This window comes from Sceloporus occidentalis, unplaced genomic scaffold, assembly GCF_023333645.1.
Source record: "Sceloporus occidentalis isolate IW3139 unplaced genomic scaffold, rSceOcc1.0.p SCAF_5, whole genome shotgun sequence".
In the NCBI taxonomy this organism is placed as follows: Eukaryota; Metazoa; Chordata; class Lepidosauria; order Squamata; family Phrynosomatidae; genus Sceloporus; species Sceloporus occidentalis.
In genome coordinates, this window is record NW_028316985.1 from 101,415,840 (window position 1) to 101,440,905 (window position 25,066).

General features: G+C 39.9%; 1 protein-coding gene across 5 annotated transcripts; it reads right to left on the reverse strand.

Annotated features, from left to right (window-relative positions):
- Window positions 1-1,559: 1,559 nt before the first annotated feature.
- NUP50 (nucleoporin 50) lies at window positions 1,560-22,463 on the reverse strand. Of its 5 annotated transcripts, none has more exons than XM_089524930.1 (11): window positions 22,215-22,463; window positions 18,551-18,634; window positions 16,852-16,915; window positions 14,611-14,691; window positions 13,241-13,324; window positions 10,534-10,729; window positions 6,062-6,142; window positions 4,561-5,211; window positions 3,473-3,551; window positions 2,723-2,841; window positions 1,560-1,951 (listed from the first exon to the last, which is right to left on the reverse strand). In XM_089524930.1, the coding sequence occupies exons 4-11, from the start codon at window positions 14,677-14,679 to the stop codon at window positions 1,749-1,751; spliced, it is 1,482 nt and encodes a 493-aa protein (XP_089381056.1). In that variant the 5' UTR covers window positions 14,680-14,691; window positions 16,852-16,915; window positions 18,551-18,634; window positions 22,215-22,463; the 3' UTR covers window positions 1,560-1,748. The 5 variants fall into 5 exon arrangements, with proteins under 5 accessions (XP_089381056.1, XP_089381054.1, XP_089381055.1 ...); XM_089524928.1 differs by having other exon boundaries at window positions 22,180-22,463; XM_089524929.1 differs by lacking the exon at window positions 22,215-22,463 and adding an exon at window positions 22,028-22,136.
- Window positions 22,464-25,066: the final 2,603 nt, after the last annotated feature.

Below are 25,066 nucleotides of genomic sequence, written 5' to 3' on the forward strand. Positions count from 1 at the left end.
AGAAACAGCATCACACATATGACATAGAAAAGGATATGAAAATAAACTGCATCTTGCATTGTTGAAGTTTCTTATTCTACTCAGTAATTTGAGAATTGTTAAACATACACAGTTGCACTTCAGAATCAGACAAGTGCAAAATACACAGTACTAACAGTCTCAATATAAAAAATGTGTCATATGTGTGGGAATAGAACTCATTATCAGCTTACTAAACAAACAATTTGCTCCAGATACCTGCCGTACCCAGACTCCCAGAGGTTTTTAAGACACTATTTTTCAAAGATAAGAACAAGCAGCATTACTGAAGTTCTTGGCTATTCAGCCTGCACTTCTAATTATAAAATAAGTCAATATCCATGTTTCCATTTATAGCCAACAACATGCATGTTTGTATATCTGGTCCCTCGTCCAGTTGAATATTACAACCCAGTGGCAGGTTTACCACCACAAACCTCATTAATATAATGGGAACTCATTTTGATTTCTGTAAGACTTATTCAAGACAATTCACTGAACTGTCCCCCAAGGTATTTCAATATATGTTGGTGGGCTTTTGAAACAAGCACATACTGCTTAGGAAGTTCAATATTTTAACCTGATGCAGAAAGGCCCCAATTCATATTTAAAATGGGTTCTCCTTCTACAGCATTTCAAATCCCTTCCAGTTCAAAGCACTAGATACACTAAAGATGCAGACATTTCAGAACATGTGGCAATCAGTATCTTTAGGATTTTGTATGGTTATGCTATTTACTACTACATTAGTACAATACAAAATGTGTGCATTTGTACATGCAACAATACATATACACACAAAAATGGTGTGGACACAATTCACAGCTCTTCTACACAATCCCCCTGACATTAATGGGGAGTGGTATATCAAACATGAACACTGCAGCAGGATTTTGACTGAAAGGTACAGTGAATAAGAGACACTGAAAGGTCACAACACGAGTTGATTCTGTTGTGACAAAATCCAAGAGATAGGCCAAATCATGTACATAAGAATATCGTCCCACTCATCTCCCATCAACTGCTTATCAACTGAATAAGACACATATTAGAGTCTCTCTAAGTTTGGCTTCTTAGCCTCTCAGAGGACTTCAACATACAGTACATGTCACATAAACAGGTGTGTAATTGGAATATAAGCACAATGAAGCAACAATTATTTCCAGAAGAACTCTACAGGCAAGTCCCAGCCCAAATGTAATAATAAAAATCGAGTGTCCTACAGCATCTGTGTTATTCAGCCACAAAGTTATAACTGTTCAATCTGAAATATTTGTTCTTTCAACAAAATCCAAAGAGCAGTTTCACCTGAGTAGAGAAATCTTAGTTCAGACTTGGAAATAAGTCCCAGGAGCTTCTGTCATTCCTTTCTTCCTACCTTTACAATTTCCTTCTACACATTTCTGATGCAGAATTTTACAAATTTTTGTGTGCTTCCAGAAACTTCTATTATATATGTTTTCTTTTCTGATATGTAAGTCTAACTCAAATATGATTCATGCATTAGACGTTTCAAATTAAAAGGGAGGAAAGATTGACACTTGTGTTTAAGTTAAAGCTTTTATTGGCCATTTTAGTTTCTTTCCCTCAGCCAAACCTTCAGAATTCCTAAAACAGTCCTTAGAATGTGAAGAAGTAGTTTAAAAGTTAATAATATAGTCAAGAGGAGGGAAAAAATTGAGCAGCAGCAGTTTGGCAAGTTTCCCTCATAACATTCAACAGGCCAAATTTTAGATCTGTTTTTTCTCCAGTAAAATGTTGTGCAACTCATCTGCATCCTCGCTTGTTTTCACTCTTATCAATATAGGTACAGGGATTGTGGCATTCTTCTCATCAATGGGAGGATTTGGAACACAGACAATGAGAACGTTGTTCTTTCCTGTTCTTGAGCATGGCATCTTATGGGGCACCAAAATGTTCAGCAGTATATTGCCTGCAAGGGAAAGGGAATTGCAAGGAAATTGACAACACAGCAAGTTACACTGTACAACCATTCAGTATAGCAAAATAATGACACTTATAATACAGCTGATGAAAAACGTCCAGTATATGAAAGCTTATGCTACCAACTTTCCTCTCAGAAAGTTGCTATAAGAGCCCTCTGCATACTAATACAGACCAGTTTCGCAATGTCTTTGAATGATAAAACACACGTATTACAGAAGTATAGTGGCATGGGATAGGGATGATACCTTTCCATATGACAGTAGTACTCTAAGGTTCCATTACAATACTAACCAATAGAAATGCTTTTATATGGGAGTATGTTCTTCTACACTTATAGCTTCTCACGTTAACATAATGCTCTTATTACATCAGCTACTATTTCTGAAAAGGGGTTAAGTTGCCACTGAAAAGCATTTTGTTCATATTGTTTCCATTCTTCATTAAAACACACAAAGGAAGATGAAGTTTTGAAATGTAGTGACCAAGTATTAGATGGAAGAAAAGCCAGAATGGCAAGAACACTTGTCAATTCATCAAGATGACAGACACAGAAATCCTCTAAAAATTATGTACTATCCAACGTATCCATCCTACTGGAGACACAAACTATAATCAATGCTTAAAGATTATTCCATTGGGAATAATTCTGGTGGCTAACTAACCACAGATTTGAGAGCACATATTTGAATTGTGCCATATACTTAGCAGTCTCCAGCTGACCAGTTTTTCTTAAAACTACTTATAAGAAGTTACATACCTAAATTAGTATCCGCCCGTACTAAGAGCTGAGTCTTCTGATTTCCTGCAGTTTTTAAGTGTAGTGTTCCAACTCCTTTTTCTTTAAACTCATTATCTTTCTTGTAAAAGATTTTACATCTGAAATTATGCATATTATATATAGAACATGAATAGGCAAATAGGATGAAGGTATAATTCACAGAATGGGCATTCATAGGGACAGGTTAATTAAATCTTCGAAATAGCTTGCCTACTGTTTACACCATTTAAGCACATGATAAAAAAGACCAGATAAACATCAATAATCTTTGACCATGATCAGAGGACCTGTCAAAATGTTTCAAAACAGAATTCAAATAATGGCCATGGAACTAGTACAAGTGGGTTTCAGGGCTGTTTGGGGGAAAGGCAGTCTCCATGTTGTATGTCTTTGTAACTAGGGGAGCTAACACCAGCTACATACCATAAAATTAAAATACAGGAAATTAAAAACCACAGGCAAGTCTAAAGGATTCTTCTGAGCCCAGCCTGTCACACCTTTCCACAGCAAATACCAACACATTCAGTGATAATGGATTAGTGAAACTATGCAAAGTATAAAAAAGAGGAAACAATATTTAAAGCAACAGTTTTTCTTCTTCTGAAGCTGTATGCATCACAAATTACTGATTTTCACTTGCATACACAAAAGTATAGAAATCCACACCTAACCCTTTATTTAGCAGTAAAGGGTATAATCTTAGTTTCAACATTAAAGGATGGAACTTACTTCTTTGAATAGAAGGCACCCTCTTCCTTTACTTCATTAACAACTACTTTAGGTGGCTCCTCCTCATCTTCCTCATCTCCTGGAGGAAGAAAGATTTGACCAATTGCTACACATATCAAGAAACCTTATTGTTTTCATATATAATCACTATATCAGATATGTGGAAAGATACTTCAATAGCACAGATATTTTCATGTGAACCATATGGGTAATAGTAGGAAGGTCTGATAATGTAGCTTTCTAGATAAGCATCAAAGAAAGTAGTAGTGGGTGGGGAGGTAAAAGTAAAATTCAACATTTTGGGATCTATTTTCATATGCACTGATTAACAGTGCTAACTTTTCTGTACTTCCCATCCCAAAACTTTATAAAAATCAATTTGAAATATAGTACCAACATACTTAGCTACACTCTACTTGACAGCAACTTAAAAACTGTTTTAATGGTTTATCACTACACAAAAGTAAAACAGACATTTTAAATCAAACTAAGATGTTCTGTAAAATAATGCACACTAGATTGTTCCCACACAGATTAAAGGAGTATAAATCAGATTGAGGGATTGCCTGTCCTTCCCTTCACAGAGTCCGTGTATAATATTACAAAGTAAGCTAAACTGAAAGCCAGCTAGATCACAGCAGTGTTTTTGTTGGCTCAGGAAAGCAGCAGTTATCACTAGTAGCCAATTTTGGCATCCAAGGCCTCTAGTATGCAAAGAGCATTATAGGAATGGGCCATGTCACTCTCTTACTTCATGCCAGGCTTTGGAAGCATAAAAGCAGCAAGAGATTTTGCTGCTTCTCAAGTTTGATGCAGAGCTGGTCCCTCTGGTAAAATTTCCACACATGTAAGAGTAGTCAACACAGGAGTGGAGTCTCATGTGCAGAACATCTAGACACAAGCAGGTAACTAAGAGATATAGGTGGCTGTCATGGCCACATCTGCTGTCCAGCAATAGACTACTTATAAACTGCAGACAGCAAATGTTCAAGAACTGTTAATGGCTTTAACCAATAGTTCTCAGTGAAGATTTCAGAGCAAGATTATTGGTATCCACTTTTTCAACTTCTGAAATAATTGATGTTTACCTTTATCTTCATTGCCACCACTTTCTGCCTGAGCATTTATTGCACTGCCGGAAAATGAAGGAAGAATCTTGCTCTGGTTTGCATCTTTTCCGAATAAGCCTGTACTTCCAGAGGAGAATGAAAAACTAGACACTGGACCAGAATTCAGACTAGAGTTGTCAACACTCTTGCTAAATGTAAATGAGACAGCTGATGAAGACCCTAGGATTGGTGCTGTTTTCTTTTCCAATTCTGTTTTCTTTCCAGCCATATCTTCAGATTTGTTGTTGTTAAATAAAAATCCAGAGCCTTGCTGAAGATTTGAATTCCCAAAGGCAGAGCCAGACTGAGTTCCAGTTGCTTTGTTACTGTCATTTCCAGAGCTGCTGTCACTACTGATTCCATGCTGTTCTATCTCAGCTAAATATTTCTCATAGTCTCGGAATATTGGTGTCAGGTCACAAAGTGGATTGGCATTTACGTGTTTTACTATCCAGTCACGCACAGAACAATTTAGAGCAGCTAACTGTTTATGATAAACATCAGAGCTGCATGTTTTACTTTGAGTGAATCCGGATGACAGGGGCTGCTGACTCTCACCATTAGCTTCCACACTTGCAGGCTTTTTCTCAGCTGCAGTATTATTGACTGAATCACAGGATACTACAGAACCTATCAGAAAGAAAGGTGAACTATGAACTTGGTTAAGAGCAGCAAAGGCATGGACTCCTAATAACACAAGATACATCAAAACACTACTTTTTGCTTAAAAAATCTTCCTAAAGTCATTGCACAAATCCTATGGCCAGAAAGTAAGGAAAAAGCAAAATGCCGAAAAATATGAACAAATCTCATGCAAAACAGGTACTTTGGATTTATTTCTCCTACCTCAAATACATGAGTATTATCGAATAAGATCTTCCATATCATAGCTGGACAATATTTTACTTCTTTTACAGGAATATGAGCTGTCTGCACGCACACCTTTTTACATGATATACAGTCCTGTATTTACACTCTCGTTTGGCAGCCTGCAATTCCTTAGAGGCAAAACAAATCACTTCATCCCTCTCCCTCCCTATTTTTGTTGTTTTTTGTTTTGTTAACACCTAGTTGTCTTTGTTTCATACCACCTGTGGAGAAAGAGACTTCTCCTTCTGTGCCACACAGAAAAAAGCTTAGAGTAGGTTAGTGAAGCAAATGCAGACTTGTAGCGTATGGGAGTTTTTTTAAAATATATTTTTATTTACTGTGTACATGGGTGGCAGCTTAAAAAACCTGAAATAAAAGCCTTGGGTGACTAGCAGGGACCACAACACAGTTTGAGGTCAAAGACCAGCACAGCCACCATGGCTAAGAGTGTGGGGCTTGGAAAAAGAGTATCACTTAAAAACAATTATACTAAACACCTTTTAAAAACAACCTGGCTTAAAAAGGACCTTTATATTTATATTTAGCAGACAAACAACTTGGACATCTATCTCCCATCTCAGTCAGAAACACTATTTTGCTTAGTACTCACTATTCCTTTGGTTTTGGAAACTTTGTACAACTTGATCCTTATCTGGAAATAAGACCCACTTTTTAAAAAATGATTTCATTCCTAGTAAACAGTAAACATATATATTAATATATGTTGCATGAACTAAAACACTAAGGTAAAAACAATTTGATAAAGCAACTCATGTTTTATATAATACTGACAATCGATTAGAAAAGTGAATTTATTGATGTTGATTTTTGATCCTTAACTCTTCATCCAGTGGGTCATGCAGGATTTAGTTTTGATTGCCTAACTTACTCCTTATTTACACTGGATGGTTCCATGCTGATAGACAAATCATTGTGCTGTTACAATAGCTCATTTTTTCCACTGAGGAAGACGTGTAGTTGAAACGTGTTTGGTTTTATTGGTTTTGTACTTTAACGATTATCATATGACCCCTGGAGTACATACATTTATGGCAATATATGCACTTTGATTGTTGGACATTTTTATATTTTGTATGTCATTTGGGATATATAGTTTTCAGCCTTTTATATATATTGACAAAATCTGTACTTTATATTCTGTATGCAAACGGAATATCCATTGATTGACTGTTTTCATCTACAGGCAAAGCGCACAACCTTGAATAAATACAGTTTGCCTGAATGTCAGGGAATTATTGGTAATATACAACCTTATGAACACTTTAGATAATATTTTTATGCATTTTTCTATTGCCATTTTTCCCTGGACTTTTTTGTTTTGCCATTTTGTTTTTCTGAAAACCATGTTGACTTTTTGTGATTATGGAATTGCCTTCTAGATGTTTACAGACTCTCTGTTTAATGATCTGCTCTTGAATCTTTCCTTGTATTGATGTCAGACTAACTGGACAATAATTGTTGGGATCCTCTTGTCTTATCTAGAAAGGCACTAGACAGAGTTTGCTCCCTTTCCCCTTTATTATTCATAACTGTATTAGAGGTACTGAATAACAAAATTAGAACAGAAAATGCCATTTTTGGAATAAAGGTTAAACAATTTGAATATAAAGTTAAAGCATATGAAGACGATATGATGGTATCCTGGCCAGTCTTTTAGGGAGCATTATACCATTATTAAAAACTATTAATGAATTCGGTATTTATGCAGACTTCAAAATAAATAAGAAAAAACCAATGTGTCGACAATGAATTTAACTAAGACTTAAAAAGAGAAATTACAACAATTATCAGGATTTGAAATAAAAAAGAAAATGAAATATCTGGGGATATATATCACAACCAAAAATTTGGATTTATTCAAAAATAACTATGATAAGGTCTGGCAGGAAGTAAAGAAGGATTTTCAAAGATGGTCAAAGATGAATTTATCTTTGCTAGGAAGAATCTATACCATAAAAATGAATGTGTCATTGAAAATGTTATTCCTATTCCAATAATTATCAACGACAAACCTTAAAGGAATGGGAAAAAGATTTGGCAACATTTATTTGGAACAAAAGGAAATTGAGAATAAAAATGAATATAATGCAGGACAAACGGGAAAGAGGAGGTCTAGATTTACCAATTTTAAAAATATATTATCACCCCTGCAGTCTGGATTGAATCAAGGACTGGGTTAAAATTAGAGATGAAAAGTTATTAAAATTAGAAGGTCAAGATGTTCCCTTCGGCTGGCATGAGTATCTGATATATGATAAAGTTAAAATTAATAATGAATTCAATAATCATTTCATAAGAAAATCCCTTCTGAGAGTATGGTTAAAATATAAACCAAGATTAATATCAAAAATTCCAAAATGGACGTCTGTAAATGAAGCTTTCTATAGAAAGGAAAGAATGAAACAAGGAGACTGGGTCACATATTATGATGTATTGACAACAGAAAGAGGAAAATACAAAATGAAAACAATGGAAGAATTAACATGGGATGGACTAAATTGCAATTGGTTTCTTTACAGACAGATACTAGAAAGATTCAAGACGGGCAAAAAAATTATATCAAATTGAAAAAGAAGATTCGGAATTTGGAAAATTGATGTACTATGATATGCAACCTCTTAACTCAAAGATTTATAGATTACTGTTAAGTTTGGATATGGAAGATAAACAATAACACAGTATATGATCAATCGGGCACAAAATATTGGTAAACCTATACTTTTAAAAGATTGGGGGGGAAACTGGAAAAGAAGATTCAATTACACATTAAGCTATGACTTAAAAGAAAGCTATTTCAAAAGTCAATTTAGGTGATATTTAACACCGGAGAAACTATCAAAGATAAATAAAAATAACAAAGTTGAATGCTGGAACTGTTTGGAAGGCAAAGGTACATGTGGTGGGACTGTAATAAGACCCAGATTCATAAAGAAATAGAAAAAAGTTTAGGAATTAAATTGGAAAAAGAACCTACTACATTTTTATTAGGGATGGTTGATGAATAGATTGAAGGAAAATTTGGAAAGATCTTCTTTTATATGACATGTGCTGCATGATCGGTCATCGCTAAAAAATGGAAAAGTAAAGAAGTGTTAACACTGAATGAATGATTGATAAAACATGTTATTTAAGAGATGGAGCAAATAAAAAATTGTAAAGGACTGGAACCCAATAATTAATTACTTCTCACAAAGATGGGGAGAAAATGGTGTGATAGCATTAGTGTTATAATAATAGACAATGTACATTAATAATTGTACAAATAGAAGATCAAAATATTTATATAATGTCTGAGATATAAATGATATTTGTCTAGAATAATCTTTACGGAATGAAGACTAGGAAAGGGAAAAGGAAAGACAAAGAAGACTCAAGGATATTAAGTTTAAGATAGGATGTTAAAATTATAAAATGTGAACGAATATGAATTTAATAAATACCAGAAAGTCAAAGACATTTCATTTTAATCCCCAAAGTATAGGAGAGGAAGTCATTTTAAGTTTTTTTTATGTTTTATATAGCTTAGTGTAAATTGAATGTATGATTGTTTTGCATGTATTAATGTAAGTAAGGATTTATGTATTGTTTTATTTTTAAAATAAATTTTATTTAAAAAAAAAAAGAAACTTGGTACAACTTGATCCTTATTTGAAAGTAAGACTCACTTTCTAAAAAATGATTCCATTTCTAATAAAAAGGCAATTCTAGTAATAATTACACCCTTCACCTCCAGCTAAGTGACCATGTTCAGTATCCTTGCAAATGCCTCATGCCTGGGTGGACATAATTCAGAAACGCATGAAATATATGGGCTGCAGGATTGAACGTTTTATATTACGCTTCTAAAGTTACATGAAGGTTCAATTTACATTCCTCCCTTCGGATTTGCGGGGGATGTGTTCCGGGGGTCCCCACAGAGATTAAATTTTGCAAACCTGACTATTTGCTAAATTCCCTCCCTCACCGGCATCCCCCCAAGCACTGGGGACTGTAATCAGCCCTGGCAGACATCAGGACTTGCTTTCCCAGCAGTGCTTGGGGCCTGGTGTGTGCACATCTTGCCCCCTTCTGCCACAGCCAATGGATGGGGCATGCGCATGTCGGGCCCTGAGCACTGCTGGGGCTGATTATAGGCCCTGGCGCCAAGGGGAAGATGAAGGGAGAGAGGGAGCCTCAGCCTTCACCTTGGGAATGATCGAAACCATGAGTGTCAAGTCCATGAATGGGGAGGGACAAGCATAGTTGGAAACCAATATGATTTCCATGTTAGCAAGCAAGAAGCAGTATGATTTCCATGTTAGCATGCAAATATGTTAGCATGCAACAAGTGATTATGCATTTCTGTTCCTATCAAAATAGGGAATGTGATTAAAATTGCTATTTTCTTGATTTTAATCATTTAACTTCAAAGAAACCTCATTCTAAGACTAGGTGGAAGCCCAAAAATTGGTAAAGCTAGTCATGCTTGCCATAACAGCAATGTTTTGTATCCTAATTCTAAGCATCTACAGTAACAAGGGAACTATAGCTTGTCTCTTGCTGAAGGCCTAGTAAAACTTTCCTTGACAACTGTGGTTGAGCAGAGTCTACTTTGCTCTCCAGATGTTATGGATTTTATTTTCCAAAAATCCCTGACTATTAGTCAAGCTGGCTGGGTCTTTTGGGCAATGAAAATCAAAGCACCCAGAGGACCAAAGTTTTAGAACCACTGCTCTACAAAACTGAAATTACAATAGGATCAGCCTCATTAATTCATTTGTCAAGAAGCATCAATTGTCTTAACAGTATGTGCTACAAAAGGTGGCACATGAATTTTGCATATACAGTATGGCCCTTGTATCCGCGGGACCAGTATCCATGGTTTCATTTACCCATATCTGAGTGAGCATGAGTTGTAAAACATGGGACTTTGCCAGCGAGCTGCCTACAGCTTTTTCTTCATATTAGCCATACTTACACAAACCTTTCAGCTCTCGTTTTAACCACTCTTCATTTTTTAGTGTATCACTTGAAGACATTTTTAGAATATTTCTACAATGTATAACACTGCCAAGAACTTACTAAAGATAGTCTGTGTTGAAGAAGCTGTCTTTAAGTTGGTGCCTGAAGAATTGCTTGTAATGCTGCTGCTGCTGCTGCCATTTGATAACCCTCCTAAAGGCTTAGTTCCAGTACCATTGCCAAAGCCAGAAAATCCACCAGTTCCAGAAGGTAAAACGAAACCTTTAAACCCTTTGAAAGTTCCACCACTTTCTGACTGAAAAGAAAATATAAGTAAGTTGCTGTCTGTCACTTTATAGATCAGTGTCGTCAAAACCAAGAGTAATTATGTTTACTCATTTTCCATAGAGTTTGACTAAATTACACTCATTTAGACACCACATAGGATTTTCTCATTATTGCTATGAAAATTATTCATGCTGGCTGAGATCACACATAACAGCACATCAGAACTCCCAAGAAGCCTGGTTTTTCACTTATGAGCAGCATATTTGTGCAAACTGGCCTACTACACCCACATGGTTTCTCCCTGTAGCAGGAGCAGCCAAAGTAACCAGAAAGTAACTAGCAACTAGATGGTTACATCAATTGATGTACATCAAATATCTCTTTGCTTGTCATTCTACAAAGAGCAAGAACTAGGAAACCAGTTTGAGTTTGGCTTTAAATTCTTCAGTGAAAAAGCTTGTTTGGATACAAGGCTAAACTTTTGCATCCTGGTTAATTTAGCTATTCCTGCTGTCAGGAAAAGCCAAGCAAGAGAGATTGTAAAGAATAGGAAGGGGGGGGGATATATAGATGGGCGTCATACCCCTTGGTGCTGTGTCAACCACACCACGCAGCACTGACTCGCTCCCTAAAACGAAGCCACCTAGAGTGGCTTCTTTTTAGGAGCGCCATAATGGCACCATGCTGCCGCCGTTTCTGCAAACGCAGTTTATGCACGCAGACGCCCAAAGGCATTGTCGCACACCCCATGTAGGCAGAATGACAGCAAGATGGTGCGCAGGTGCAGCTAGTAGGACTGGGTGTGTATGAATGTCCAGCTCTCCGGAGCCCTAATTTTGGCCCCAAGCTGCCGCAAAGCGGCCGTCTGTACCCAGCCTATGTCAGGATTCTCTAGAATTCTAGCACAGGATTACTATGAACTCAGCCTGTATGGAGATGAATGTTCACTGAGGCTAACAGAGCAACCTAAGCAAAGACCGACTATGGCCCTATTTAAACGGGTGCTATGAGGTGTCTCCGTCACATGCGAGGGGCAGCGCTTTCACATGCCCCTCACCCCTGACGAGGGCGTCAAAATGGCAGCACCCTTTTACATATGGGCGCCGCCATTTTGACGTGACAGATGCCTAGCGTCCGCACGTTTCAGTGCCTTTATGACAGTGCAAGTGCGCCATTGGCGCCTTGTGACGTCACAACAGCACCAGAAAAAGAAGTCGCTTTTTGCGGCTTTTTTGCTGTGTGAGGGAGCCATTTGGTTTGTCCACTGCAGCTCCCTTGTGCAGCAAACTAGGGCAGCGGCAGACTGCCCTTTTGGGCAGTCTGTATCCCGCCAAAGACTGACAAAACAAAGGGCAATAATTTTCTGCTTAGGTTACTGTAGAACCCTTCCCTTCTGTCCTATAATACAGGCACAAAATTGCCTTTAGATCCCAATTTTTAAAATTGAGCTCCAGAGATACAATACATTGTGAGACACTTATATTAATATTAATCAAGGAGTGTTATGTATTGTGTACGTATGAATGTACAGCTGGAAAATGACATAGAATTTAATATCACCAAACATCATATTTTTTTCAGTTAAAGGGATTTCATATTTGGATTAAGCTATTTTACATTATATGCTAGGTGCCGAAGAATATTTATATTCATTTGTGAACCAACCCACTATGCTAGAGCCTCCCACCACATTCACACATTAAGATTCTGCCTTACAAATATTGTTTGGACCATGAATAAACATGAATTAATTCTTGAGCTACTTGAAGTATTACTTCCTTCCACTCCGACACAAGTCTCTGGTATAGTAGTCACTGAGCACTAAATAGAGCTATCGTTTGATTCATCTGAACCAGCAGTAAAATCACTTTTGAAGGACAGATGGGAATTAAGATGTCTGCTATGCCAAAAATAATAGCTTTCTAACATTGGGTTTTCAGTGAAATGAAATAGAAACCTGAAGATCTACTCAAAATAACATGACTATGGAAAGAAAGATTGCAGACTGGCAACTAGTGTTGTTATTAACAGGTTCTATACGGTCTCATTTTTAAAGGTGCCCTAATTTTCAGACTATGTGTGCATATTTGAATGGGCTGGGTAGAGGGGTAATGAGAAAAATAATTTAAAAAGTCAGTTCTGTTTTATTTTTTCTACAGCCACAAATAAACACAGGAAAAATCCAGATATGAAATAAGTCACTGAAAACTGAAAAAAACTGGTCCTGGCACCTGCGTTCCTAAAGACTGGTAGGCAAATCAGCATATTATACGACATCAACCTCTTTAAAGTAATACTTCCCTCTGAGGTTGTTTTGCACAATATGAATTTCTAGATAAAAGGTACTTCAAACAGGAGTAACCAAACAACCTTCTGCTAATTAAATTATAATAATAATAATTATTAATTAAATTATACACTCAACCAAACACATGCATCAAGAACCTGCACATTCTTTAACAATTGAATGCAGGTTTAGTTTTAAACTATACAGAATACTCTGACCAAGAATGACAATGCCTGTACATGTATTTATTACCTCAAACCCCACATTTCTCCGCTTAGCCCTCTTAATAGATCTGTTCTTCAAAACGTCTTCACTGGCGACTAAGAAAGTTCCCACCTACAAAAGATATTACATTCTTAGAACATGGAAGGTATAAGCAACTTAGTATACTGGATGGAATTCCAAAACATTCTACACACCACTGGAGCACCCCTCTACTTACTACAATCCTTTACCCACCCATCCCTGAAAAAACTGCCTGGAGGTTGAGTGAAATCTAGAATAGGAGATAAAATAGCATGAAGGGCTAGGGCATAATTCCACCTGTGTACTAGCACAGAGCTCTCAGGAAGTCAGCCATGGGCAGAATCTTGTTGGTATCTTATGCATGCACAAGTTCATCTATAAAGGTGCTTGGATATTTTTGCCCAATGTGGGATGTCACTGTTCAGCATGTGACACCACTGTGCATGACCATGTGGATGGCTTGTTCATTTAATTGCATATTTGGATGTGAATTCAGTTCTGTAATGTTGTCGTTCAACACAAACTGTGTAGCACAATCAGACAGTAACTCCACATGTGGAGATTTACACTGATCCTGATGCAGGATCTTGGCAGTCATGTTTCTGGACTCCATTATGTTACACAAATTTAACTCTAAAATATAAGATATGTTCACTGTTAACATAATGAGATGCAGCATAATTAAACAGAAAAGAATTTCATTTTAAAAAGAGCATTTCAGAACAGCTACTTCCTAATCATCTGTGGATATCACAGGAACATTTCTTATGGTACCTACATGAAGGTGAAATTTACTAACAGATTTAAATATGGTCACAGAGAATTTTAACTAGCAGCTGATGAGCAAGATAAGAAGCAACTATGGTTACAGACAGTTTAAATTATTCTGAAGTATGTATTCGGTTTGAAATACTAACAGTTTAAAGAACCTTAGTTGACAAAATATTTTAATTTGTCAAATACTCAAATTTATGCTATGGGTATGAAACAGGCAACGACTGAAAAGCAACAACAAACAGCTGCTTTTCTCTATTCAACTTATTTGACAAAACAATCAGAACAATGGTCTTTTCACAACATAAAACAACTTAATTTTAACACCAAAAGTGCTATATGCATATAAGATAGACTTTCCAAATAGAGACTTAAGATACTACCTATCCAAACATTATTATTTTCTACAGGCAATTTACCTCAGCAATTTGCAAAGGCTACCAACAAAACTGGTAAATCTGGGCAATTTCTTATTACAGCCTTCCTGGTTTACCCAAATATAGGACCACTTTATTAATAAAATCATATAACTTGCAACATGTGCCTATTCATTTTAAGATACTATTTCAATTTTAATGCTAAGAACAACTGGTATTGCTTACCTCCTCAGTTTCTTCTTCTTCATCCCAGTTCCTGTCAGTGAGTTCCTTCTCTGCCACCCTCTTAGCCATTTTATAGCAGTACTATAGTGGAACAGAAAACAGTAATTATCCTTTTAAACAGCTTTTTAAACAGGTGGCCAAAAAAGTAATATACAATGAACAGTCTCTGTAAATAGATACCACATAGAAAGGTCAACATCTCATAACTGATAATCAAAAAATTTAAGATTAACTGGTATATTATAAAGTGATATTGGAGGGATGGATGCAAATCTCTCCCACATGCATTCATCCCAGTGTTATGCTTGTACTAGTGCGAGTACATTCTAAATCTATTCTTTATACACCTCTCTAGTTCTCCCAGTGATTTGGGAGATTTTTAGGATGCATGATGCCAGCAGGAGGGTAGGAAGATCATTCTGTTGGTTCAACATGTTGATGGATATTGGCCCCTCTCATCAGGCCCTGGTGCTGGGGATAGATAACCCCATGCCCATGAGTGGCAACGCCACTTTCATTTCCTTATTGTCGGCTGGGATCACGTCAAAGCACAATGAGGGCATTGACCTATTATCTTCATTCCCCAGGAATGTCTTAGGGTCTCACACACAGGACTCAGAAACATTCTAATAAAATTACGATTGTAGGTGGCTGCAGGCTAATGCTTTCCTTTGAAGAGCATGCAGCCACCAAGGGAAAAAGAGCTAAAGCTTTGTGGTTTATTTAATGGCTCCTGTTACAAGCAGGAGCCACCAGGCAGAATGTACTGGCATGCTGCTTGTAACCAATGAGCCAGGATTCCTGTAGATCACTGGCTTATCATACAGACTGTCTCTCCCTTATTTGGAATTCTAAAATCTAAGACACTCCAAAACTTTTTTCATGGGTGGCTGAGACAGTGACATCTTCACTCTCTGATGGTTAATGTATACAAACTTTGTTTGATGTAAAAAAATTACCTGCAGGCAATGTGTATAAAGTTTATAAGAAACATAAATGAATTTTGTGTTTAGATTTGGGTCCCATCTCCAAGATATCTCATTATGTAGCTATATGAAAATACAGGGATTCAAAAATCCAGAAAGTTCAAAATCCAAAACACTTCTGGTCTTGAGCATTTCAGATGAGGGATGCTCAACCTGTATTATAAAACTGCTGCGTACTGATTTAATTTGGTCTGTTCTATCCTCTGTTAAGAATAAATCTTTTTTTCCTAAAAGAGTACAAGCTTTGAGGAATTTAATGCCCACTTCAACAGCTACATAAAATGAGCCCTCAATTGGCCAGTTCACAGCATTATATACTGGTGTGTGTGTGTGTGTAGATATAAACAGGAAGTATACAAGGCAATAAATACAAAGTTAAATATGAGTACCCAACTTGTTGGGGCAATTAGCCTATACACTGTAAACTGCTTAGGGAGTGCTTAAGTACACTAATAAGCGGTATAGAAATGTGTTTGCTATTGCTAAATATGTCCATGATACTGCAGTCATCCTTGCTTTAATAAATTGAATTGATTCATATACTGGTAGATGCATCTTTGGCTATGACTAAGCCCTAGAGGAGAGGTGGAGAGCACTGACAAAGTGGAATGCTGCAGAGTCTGCTTGCCAGCAGTATTAATGGTCATAGCACATATATGTCTACTCACACCCATGTATGCACACACTGGCAATCACCTGGGCAGTGCCAATTCACTATTAAGAGGGAGATTTAGACCTACAGTCTCCAGTCTCATTCAAATGGGGAAGACAGGAAGCTGCAATCCAGGGGAGAGAATATTTTCCTGAATCATCAACTGGCTGGGTCACCTCTTTGCACTGAGACAGGGAACACCAAGGAACTCTCTTAATATAGCTGCTAAATTTTTATAAGAAAAGAAGGAAAAACATTTTCAGCTGCTGCTCTGCATTGCCACTGTAATTACACTGCGTAACACTGAGAGCAAAGGAATGAGATCTGTTAGCTCCAGGTGTCAAGTCTCTTCATTGTATTTACTGCAATGTACTAAGACAGTGTTGGAGAACCTTTTAGAGACCGAGTGCCCAAACCTCACTTATTTATCGTAAAGTGTCGCGTCCCTCTGGATTTCTAGTGACAAACTCTAGTGAAGTCTGTGTTGGGACGATGGTGCGTGTGCCCACAGAGAGGGCTCTGAGTGCCACCTCTGGCACGCGTGACATAGGTTCGCCACCACTGTACTAAGATAACTAATTATACAATGAAAAATATACTTACCGTACTTAGAAACTCTTTTATTACAGTTTTATGATTTACTACTGTCAACTGTCTTGTGTACTACCTAAAGAAAAGGTGAAATATAAATCGAAAATTAATAAAAGCTTTGGAATTTCCCCTTCGTTTTCAAAGAAAAATTATTCTGAAGGAAACCAGGGAATTTATAAGTCCGTCTGGGCTACCCATTATTCGAAATCTTCATCGCATGATCAAGCAGAACAGGCTCATGTGCCCTCAAGCTGCCTGTTGACTTATGGCAACCTCTTTTGCCATGTTCCTTTCTCTGAAATATAGTCCTACATCAACTGGTATTTGCTGGCAGCCACCCAGCCAAGTTCTAACTGACCCTGATTAGCTTCTTAAATCAGACATGAACTCATGCTCATTTTTGATAAAAATTATAAGTCTCCTACTCCCACCAGCTAGCCCTTTCTGATATGTCTCCAGATTCTTTCAGAATGCTTGAAAGAAGCCATGCTGTCATTCTTATGGGCAACTAATATTATAATACAGTGCAAAGAAAATGGGAAACCTCTGGCTATCCAGATGTTTTGAACTACAGCTTCTGCAAGCAATCAGCAATGCTGGCTGAAGTTCCTAAAGTCCAAAATATCTGAATGACAAAAGGTTCCCTATTCCTGCTTTAGGTTCTAAGATAGTAGGAGCTGTTATTTGTAGAGTCTGTTCCCCATCAACTCCCTGTAAGATAGCAGGAGAAAACTAAAGGGAGTGGGGAAATACTTTCCCAAGTTACACTATAAAATCATAGCTGAAACAGGACACAAAGTCATGTCTCTCAGATTGTCAGGATCATAGTCCAGAACATGGTCCTGCCATGCTTAACTCCTGTGTTTAGGCATTATATTGGTTAAGTTATCCATTGATGATAGGAAAAGAGGAGACGGTGTATCAGTAGTGACCTGGATAATGAGCAGATATGTTGGACACAAGTATGAGCTGTAAATCACCAAGGTTTTTCCATTGGGAAAGCTGGAGGGGGGGACCTGGGAAGACAATATATTTTACTGACAAATGGGGTGAAGGCTTTTGTAATAGATGAATTGTTTGAACTCTTAAGTATACTGGTGTAACTGGGGAAAATTCCTCAGTCCTGACAATGATTATGTACTGTACTGTTATCTACTCTGGCTGATGAATAAAGCTTTTCTGACTCTACTGAATGCTTGTATTCCTTGAGTAAAGTTAGCCTGGACATTACATACATACAAATGAATTGGTAGCCATTCAACCACCACTGTTCAAAAGCAATCTAACCCAGCACATATTTCCCAAGACAGGGGCTCCATTATGAAACACCTGAAACGGTCATTGAGAAAAGAAGGGCTCTAAACAGGAACAAAGTATAGTTCCTTGCTGCCCAAGTAAGTAACTGACCCCACCGGAAACTTAACATTAGGAAGAATGGCTCTCAAATCGGGGAATGTAACTGGCAACATAGCATGAGTCCTGATGCCTCTAATGCCAACACAAAGTTAGCCAAAGTGTTGACTGGCACGATTTACAACAACTCTGGACTTGACAACTCTCCCCTCTCCGCAGTCAAGCCACGGGTTTTGTCATAATTTGAGCAGAGCCATACACACAGCACTCAAATTCAGCCACTTTCCAATGGAAACCAGAGCCCAGATTTTTTTTTTTTAATTTTACTCAACTTACAAAATGAAGAAAACATACATACCTTTGACTACAGGCATCACACACTTATGGGACAAATTAAGCACCTCTCATGCAGCACCTACACACATCTTCACATGGGAATCGGCTGTAGGCAGTAAATAAACAACACAAGAAATAGGTGAACAGATAAAAGGGAAGCAGGAGGGAATCACTACATTTTGCTTCCTGGCTGGCAGATTCCTAGCCTGTGTTCAATAAGACCTTAATAGTTTTTGGTGGGTTTTTCAGGGTATGAGACCTTGTTCTGTTCCTGATGTTTCGCCAGCAGCTGTGGCTGGCATCTTAGAATCATAGAGTTGGAAGAGACCGCTAGGGCCATCCAGTCCAACCCCTGCCATGCAGGAACTCTCAATCAAAGCATCCCCGACAGATGGCCATCCAGTCTCTGCTTAAAGACCTCCAAGGAAGGAGACTCCACTACACTCCGAGGAAGGGAGTGTGTTCCACTGTCAAACAGCCCTTACTGTCAGGAAGTTCCTCCTAATGTTGAGGTGGAATCTCTTTTCTTGCAGCTTGCATCCATTGCTCCAGGTCCTAGTCTCTGGAGCAGCAGAAAACAAGCTTGCTCTCTCCTCAACATGACATCCCTTCAAATATTTAAACAGGGCTATCATATCACCTCTTAACCTTCTCTTCTCCAGGCTAAACATCTCCAGCTCCCTAAGTCGTTCCTCATATGGCATGGTTTCCAGACCCTTCACCATTTTAGTCACCCTCCTTTGGACACGCTCCAGTTTCTCCACATCCCTTTGAATTGTGGTGCTGACAGGGAAGAAAGTGGAGTATATATACTGTTGGTTGAGAGGAAGTAATTTACATGATAATCTGTGTATTGTTTTGTTATAGTTCAACCATCAGGTCAGAATGTACAGGGAAGCCATTGAAATCCATAAACACCTGGACAACTTCATCAAGAAAGAAGAAACCCTGAAAGTAAACAAAGTTTGGCTAACAGCCCTGAATAACACCAAAATCAAGACCCAGCCAACGCAAATGAAAACTACCCAGGGTGAGGGGGATTCCCAACAGACCAATGGATCATTGAGTAAATGGACACCCTGAGGCCTTGCCATTCAACAACAGAGCAACACAGAGATTAATGTGCAAATCTGAGCACTCCCTCTCAACCAACAGTATACTGTATATATTCATGTATAAGTCTAGAAATTTTAGTCAAAAAACCTGATTTGGCTTATTCAATGTAAGTGCCATACTTTAACTGTTACTAAAAAAAAGTAACCAGCTTCTGATGAAAAACAAGAGCTTAATCTGTCCTGGAAACACTGGCCCGTTCTACACGCCCCCAGTACATCCTAGGGGCTGGCCGAGGATGCAGCGTCCAATCAAGCCTCACCCCTAGGACGTACTGGGTACGTCAAAATGGCGGCACCCTATACACACGAGTGCCACCATTTTGACGTCGTGGGCACTTATCATCTCACGTCGCGATGCGGTAATGATGCCACAAGTGTGCCATTGGCTCCTTGTGGCGTCATAACCGTGCTGCAAAAAGAACCCGCTTTTTGCAGGTTCTTTTTGCTGCGCCAGGGAATCACGCGGTTTGTCTGCTGCGGTTCCCGGGCGCAGCAAACACTGACTCCTGTGTTCTCTCATCCATCCAGTCTTTAGTGTGAGCACAAACAGTGATGTTTGAATTTTGTACGTTGTTTGGCATCGTTTCTCTTTGCCTCATTCTTTCTATCCTTTCAGGCCCCTAAATTTTACCCTCGACGTATCCATGGGGTCATAGCAAAAGCCATAATTTTGGCCCCCAAAACTTGTAGCCAAACTTTGTCTACTTTAAGGGCAGTTGAAGCTGCAAACTCCTGTTGAAGTTGTCCAGGTGTTCATGGATTTCAATGGCTTCCCTGTACATTCTGACCTGATGGTTGAACTACAACAGAACCATACACAGAGATTAACATGTAAATCCTTGATTTATACCTGAGGTCCAATTATAATCGAGTATATGTGGTATATACCCCCCTCTCTTCCAGAGCCCGAAAAACGCACAAAAAACCACATAGGACCATAATACCCATTGGCTTCACATAGGACCTTAATACCCAAGATGACACACAGAAGGTGAGATTTCTCTGTCACGCATGAAAACCTCCCCAAAGAAGAGAGCGATGGGCCTGTTACAGACTGCCAAAATAAAGCTGCTTTGGGTCTCTTTGGAGGTATGCTATTTAAATGATGCATGCATCCTAAGAATCCGGAAGCTGCACCAAAGCTGCACTCCAGTGCTTAGGAACGGAGTGTGGCTTTGGCGCAACCTCCGGACTCTTAGGACCCATGCATCATTTAAATAGCATACCTCCAAAGAGACCCAAAGCAGCTTTATTTTGGCAGTCTGTAACAGGCCAGGGAGAGAGAGAGAGAGAAAGTAAGCTTCGCTTCCTCAACTGCTCTGTGCCTTTCCTGAACTACTTTTTCCCCTTCTCCTGTCTGGTTTGTAACATCTTGCCTGATGAAGAAGCCCAGGGAGCTCTGAAAGCTTGCAACCAATATATGATGCATTTTGGTTGGCCAGTAAAAGGTATCACTGAAGGGTTTTTGCTTGGATTTGTTAAATGGCCAACAAGCACACTTGTCCCTCCACATTCGCTAGGGTTAAGGGCACAAGATCCCCATGAATATGGGAAAACTGGAAGTAACAAAAACACCATGTTTTTACTTGAGAGGACACCTCTCTAGTATGAATCTCTAGGTCTTCCAATGGGACTCTGTGGTCAACGTCCGACAGACGCTGACCAGAGAACTGCCCTGGAGGAGCTACAAAGGCCTAGAAGAGTCTTCGCTCTAGGTCTTTCAAGGCAACTTTTCAAGTTGACCATAGAGTTGCACCGGAGGACCTAGATATTCCTAGAGAGAACATATCAATCAAACCTGTGGATAATCAAACCCACAAACATGGAGAGATGAGTATTTTCCTTTGCAAACTCTGCAGACCTGAATCGAACCAGTCTTCCATCTTTCCCCGCAGAAATGGGGTTAACAGCCCCACAAGAGCTGGATCTTCAGCCTAGGAAGGGGCACCTACTCTAGGACTTTCTAAGTCCTCCAGCAAAACTGTACGGTCAAGATCTGCCAGATGCTGGCCATATATAACTGTGTAGGAGGGCCTACGAATGCCTAGAGAAGCTTCAGAGGACTAGTGGAGTCTTCTCTCTAGGAACCTCTAGGTCCTCCAGCTCAACTCTCTATGGTCACTGACCATAGAGTTGCACCGGACGAGCTACAAACACCTAGCAGGGCGTCCTCTCTAGGAATCTCCAGGTCTTTCAGGGCACCTTTTAGCTACGGTTGACCATAGAGTTGCGCTGGAGGACCTAGAGATTCCTAGAGAGGACATATCAATCGAATCCGTGGACAATCAAAGCCGGAAGCTCCGCTCTGGGCCCCACGGCAAACTCCAACTCCCAAAATTCCTTGGGCCAGGCAAAGGGTCCCAAAGGAACGCCGGCCGAGGCACCTTCGCTTCCAGGCCTATCCTTCCCTCCCCCTCTCCGCCGGAAGAACCGGAAGCGGTCCCTCCAGGGAGGCGAGGGAAGGCCGGAGCCCACTCCCACCCCGCTCTCCTCGCCGCCATCGGTCGCCCATAGCAACCGCGGCGGGAGCCGTTACCTTGTGCGCGCGCTGAGGGAGGAGGAAGAGGCTACCTCGCTAAGATACCGGCTCCGCTGGACTGGAGTCCGAAGAAGGGAGCGTGCGCGCATGCGCGCCTCCCCCAACCACTTCCGCTCCCGGCCTTGCTGAGGACGAAGAGGAGGAGGCGGGGCTTGTTGCAGCAGGGCCACTCTCTTGCCTGGGACCTGGAGGGAGGGGCGGGGCCTGCTCTTCACCCCCTCCTCCTTCTCAAAAGGACGTTTGTTCCCTCTGGCTGGCGCGCGCGCGCTTCCAGTGGCGGTGGGCGGGGCTAAGCGAGGCGACCGTTGCTGCGCCGCCCGAAGGTTCTAGAAGGCGCCTTGCTTCTCCCTCAGTGCCTGGCTTTCAAAGGCTTGTGGTGGTGGCGCTCTAGAATGTGAAGCTGCAGTGCCCTCAGCCCCAGCCAGGCGGCGCTCATGAGGGGAGTTGCAGCCCAGCAGCAGCAACACGTTACAAAACAACACTAGTCTATTAAAACACCACACAAAGTACAATGCAGTACACTACCCCTATCTTCCCCCTGCCCCCTAAAAGGATAACTTTTAATAGCCTTGGAGGGCTGCACAGCTTCTTGGAAGGCAGCCTTTACCTCAAGTATGTTTTACTGTTCAGAAAGCATGCAGGGGCAGCTCTGTTGGCCATTTAACAAACACAAACACAAACCCACCAAGCAGTGATACCTTCATTGGCCAACCGAAATGCACAATATACTTGTCGCAAGCTTTCGAAGCTCCACTGGCTTCTTCATGAGGCAAAACCTTACATACCAGACAGGAGAGAAATTACACACGTTAGTAAGATGCCTGCATTTTGTTGTTTCTGTCCTTAGGTAAGATGCTACCGGGAGCAAGCCTGCTAAAGGTACCATCTTAGCTCAGCACAGAAACATCAAAACACAGACATCATACTAACATCTCCAATTTCCCCCTGTCTGGTATGTAACATCTTGACTGATACGAAGAAGCCAGTGGGGCTTCGAAAGCTAGCCAGAAGTAGAATGAGCATTTCAGCTGGCCAATAAAAGATATCACTGTTTGGTGGGGTTTTGTGTGAATCCTTTAGTGTTTTGTGCCTTCAAGTTGTTTCCAACTTGCAGCGACCCTATCGCGGGGTTTTCTTGGCATGTTTCTTCATATGGGGTTTGCCATTGCCATCCTCTGAGGCCGAGAGAGTGTGACTTGCCCACGGTCACCGAGTGATGGTTTACGCCCATGCTGGCCCTCAACCATCCTTCGAACCCTGCTCTCCAGAGTCCTAGTCCAACGCTCAAACCATAATGCCATGCTGACCCTCGACCATCTGCCGTGGCAATGAGACGCAGAGACAGGAATGGGGGTGCAAAACTTCTTCGCTGGCCAGGTCTTGGCCAGCCCCTTTTATTGACATCAGGGTTACATTAGGTTCACATTATCTCATAGTACATCAGAAGGCAATTTGCGGAATCAGGGACCAATGTGTACTCAGGAGAATTCTAATTAGCAAAGGGAGCAGGATGTGTGCACTGTCTCAGCCGAATCAACATGGGCTTTATCCAATTATGGATAAAGCATTGTCAACCAGAAGAAGAGTCATGATTTCGTGGTTTGCCAGCGAAGCCATCACATCCTGTTCTCGGTAGACATTGCTATCCTGGGAGAGGTGCACCCCCTGGGCTTTCCAGGGGATGCCACATCTCCCTCTTTTTTGTTTTTTATGAGCTGATGCACATACCCTGCGACCAGCTGCTTTTCCGTGGTTGCCATTGTCCTTTGTGAAAACATAGAGCACAAGGCAGGAACACATTGGATGAGATGGCAAAATAGGATCATAACACAAAAATGATAATGCCATATACAAGAAGTCTTTTCAGCCAATGAAGGTCTGGCAAATAGTAAATCAATCAGCTTCATAATCCAGAATATCCAATGTTCTGGTGGACCTGAGTCAGGTAAATCATGTAGTTCTACAATCAAATTATTAATGGAACAAGAGTTATCTGACAATTTGAAACAACACATATCTTGACGTCTTCACACAGCAAAAGTATTCAGTTGGGCTATGGAGGTATATTGTAGTCAGAGGTGAGTGTTACTGCTCTCTGAACCCTGGAAACATCCAAGATAGAAGGGTGTTGGAGAACAGGAACAAGCCTACTCACTGTGTGCCATCAGACACATTGGCAGGTATACAATTATAGGTTTGACAGTTACAATTAAAAAACTATCCAGGTGGCAATAAAACATGGATATATATAAGTGAAATCTCTTTTCCCAAACATTTTGATCTCCCCTTTGATACCACTGGTCTGAAGGGGCTCCACTGGTCAAACATAATAAACCAAGTACAACAGTTAACATAGAATTATGGGTTAATACAGCACATATTTTTGATTTCTTCACATAGCAAAAGTAAATAGTCTATGGCTGCTCCATTGTCCAGAGTGGCATTTCTAAGTTCATGTTGTTCATCATTTAGGATCATGTGAAATTGTTGATTGGGTTGAAATATTAGGTTCTGCGGGTTTAAGATACTTGGCTGATGTCCATACTGTGCCTATTGGGGTTGACACTGCTGCACAACCTCTTCCCCAAATGACGGGGGTTGCTGGTCCTTTCCGCTGTCTCTGGAAACTGTCAATATCACACCAAGGGCCACAGCAGCAGGGAAAATGAAGAAAATGTTTCTGTGTTGGAAATAAATAATCAGACAGTGCAATTAAATTATTCCAGGCAAATCAAATATAACAGCTATGACCCGGTTCACAACCTTTTTGTGTTGATGGGGAGGTGCATTCCCCCTTTTTTTGTTTTTATAGAAGAAGGCTATTGGGGTCATTAAAAAGGAGAAAGAGTGGATTTTATGTCCCTTTAACTTCTGGGCATAGGCA

Coding starts and splice junctions, on each gene's coding strand:
- NUP50 (XM_089524930.1), bottom strand. CDS start 14,679: ATGGCTAAGAGGGTGGCAGAGAAGGAACTCACTGACAGGAACTGGGAT. Junction 10,730..13,240: donor GGAGAAATGTGGGGTTTGAG/GTAATAAATACA, acceptor TTTTCTTTTCAG/TCAGAAAGTGGTGGAACTTT. Junction 6,143..10,533: donor TTCAACACAGACTATCTTTA/GTAAGTTCTTGG, acceptor ACTGTTTACTAG/GAATGAAATCATTTTTTAAA.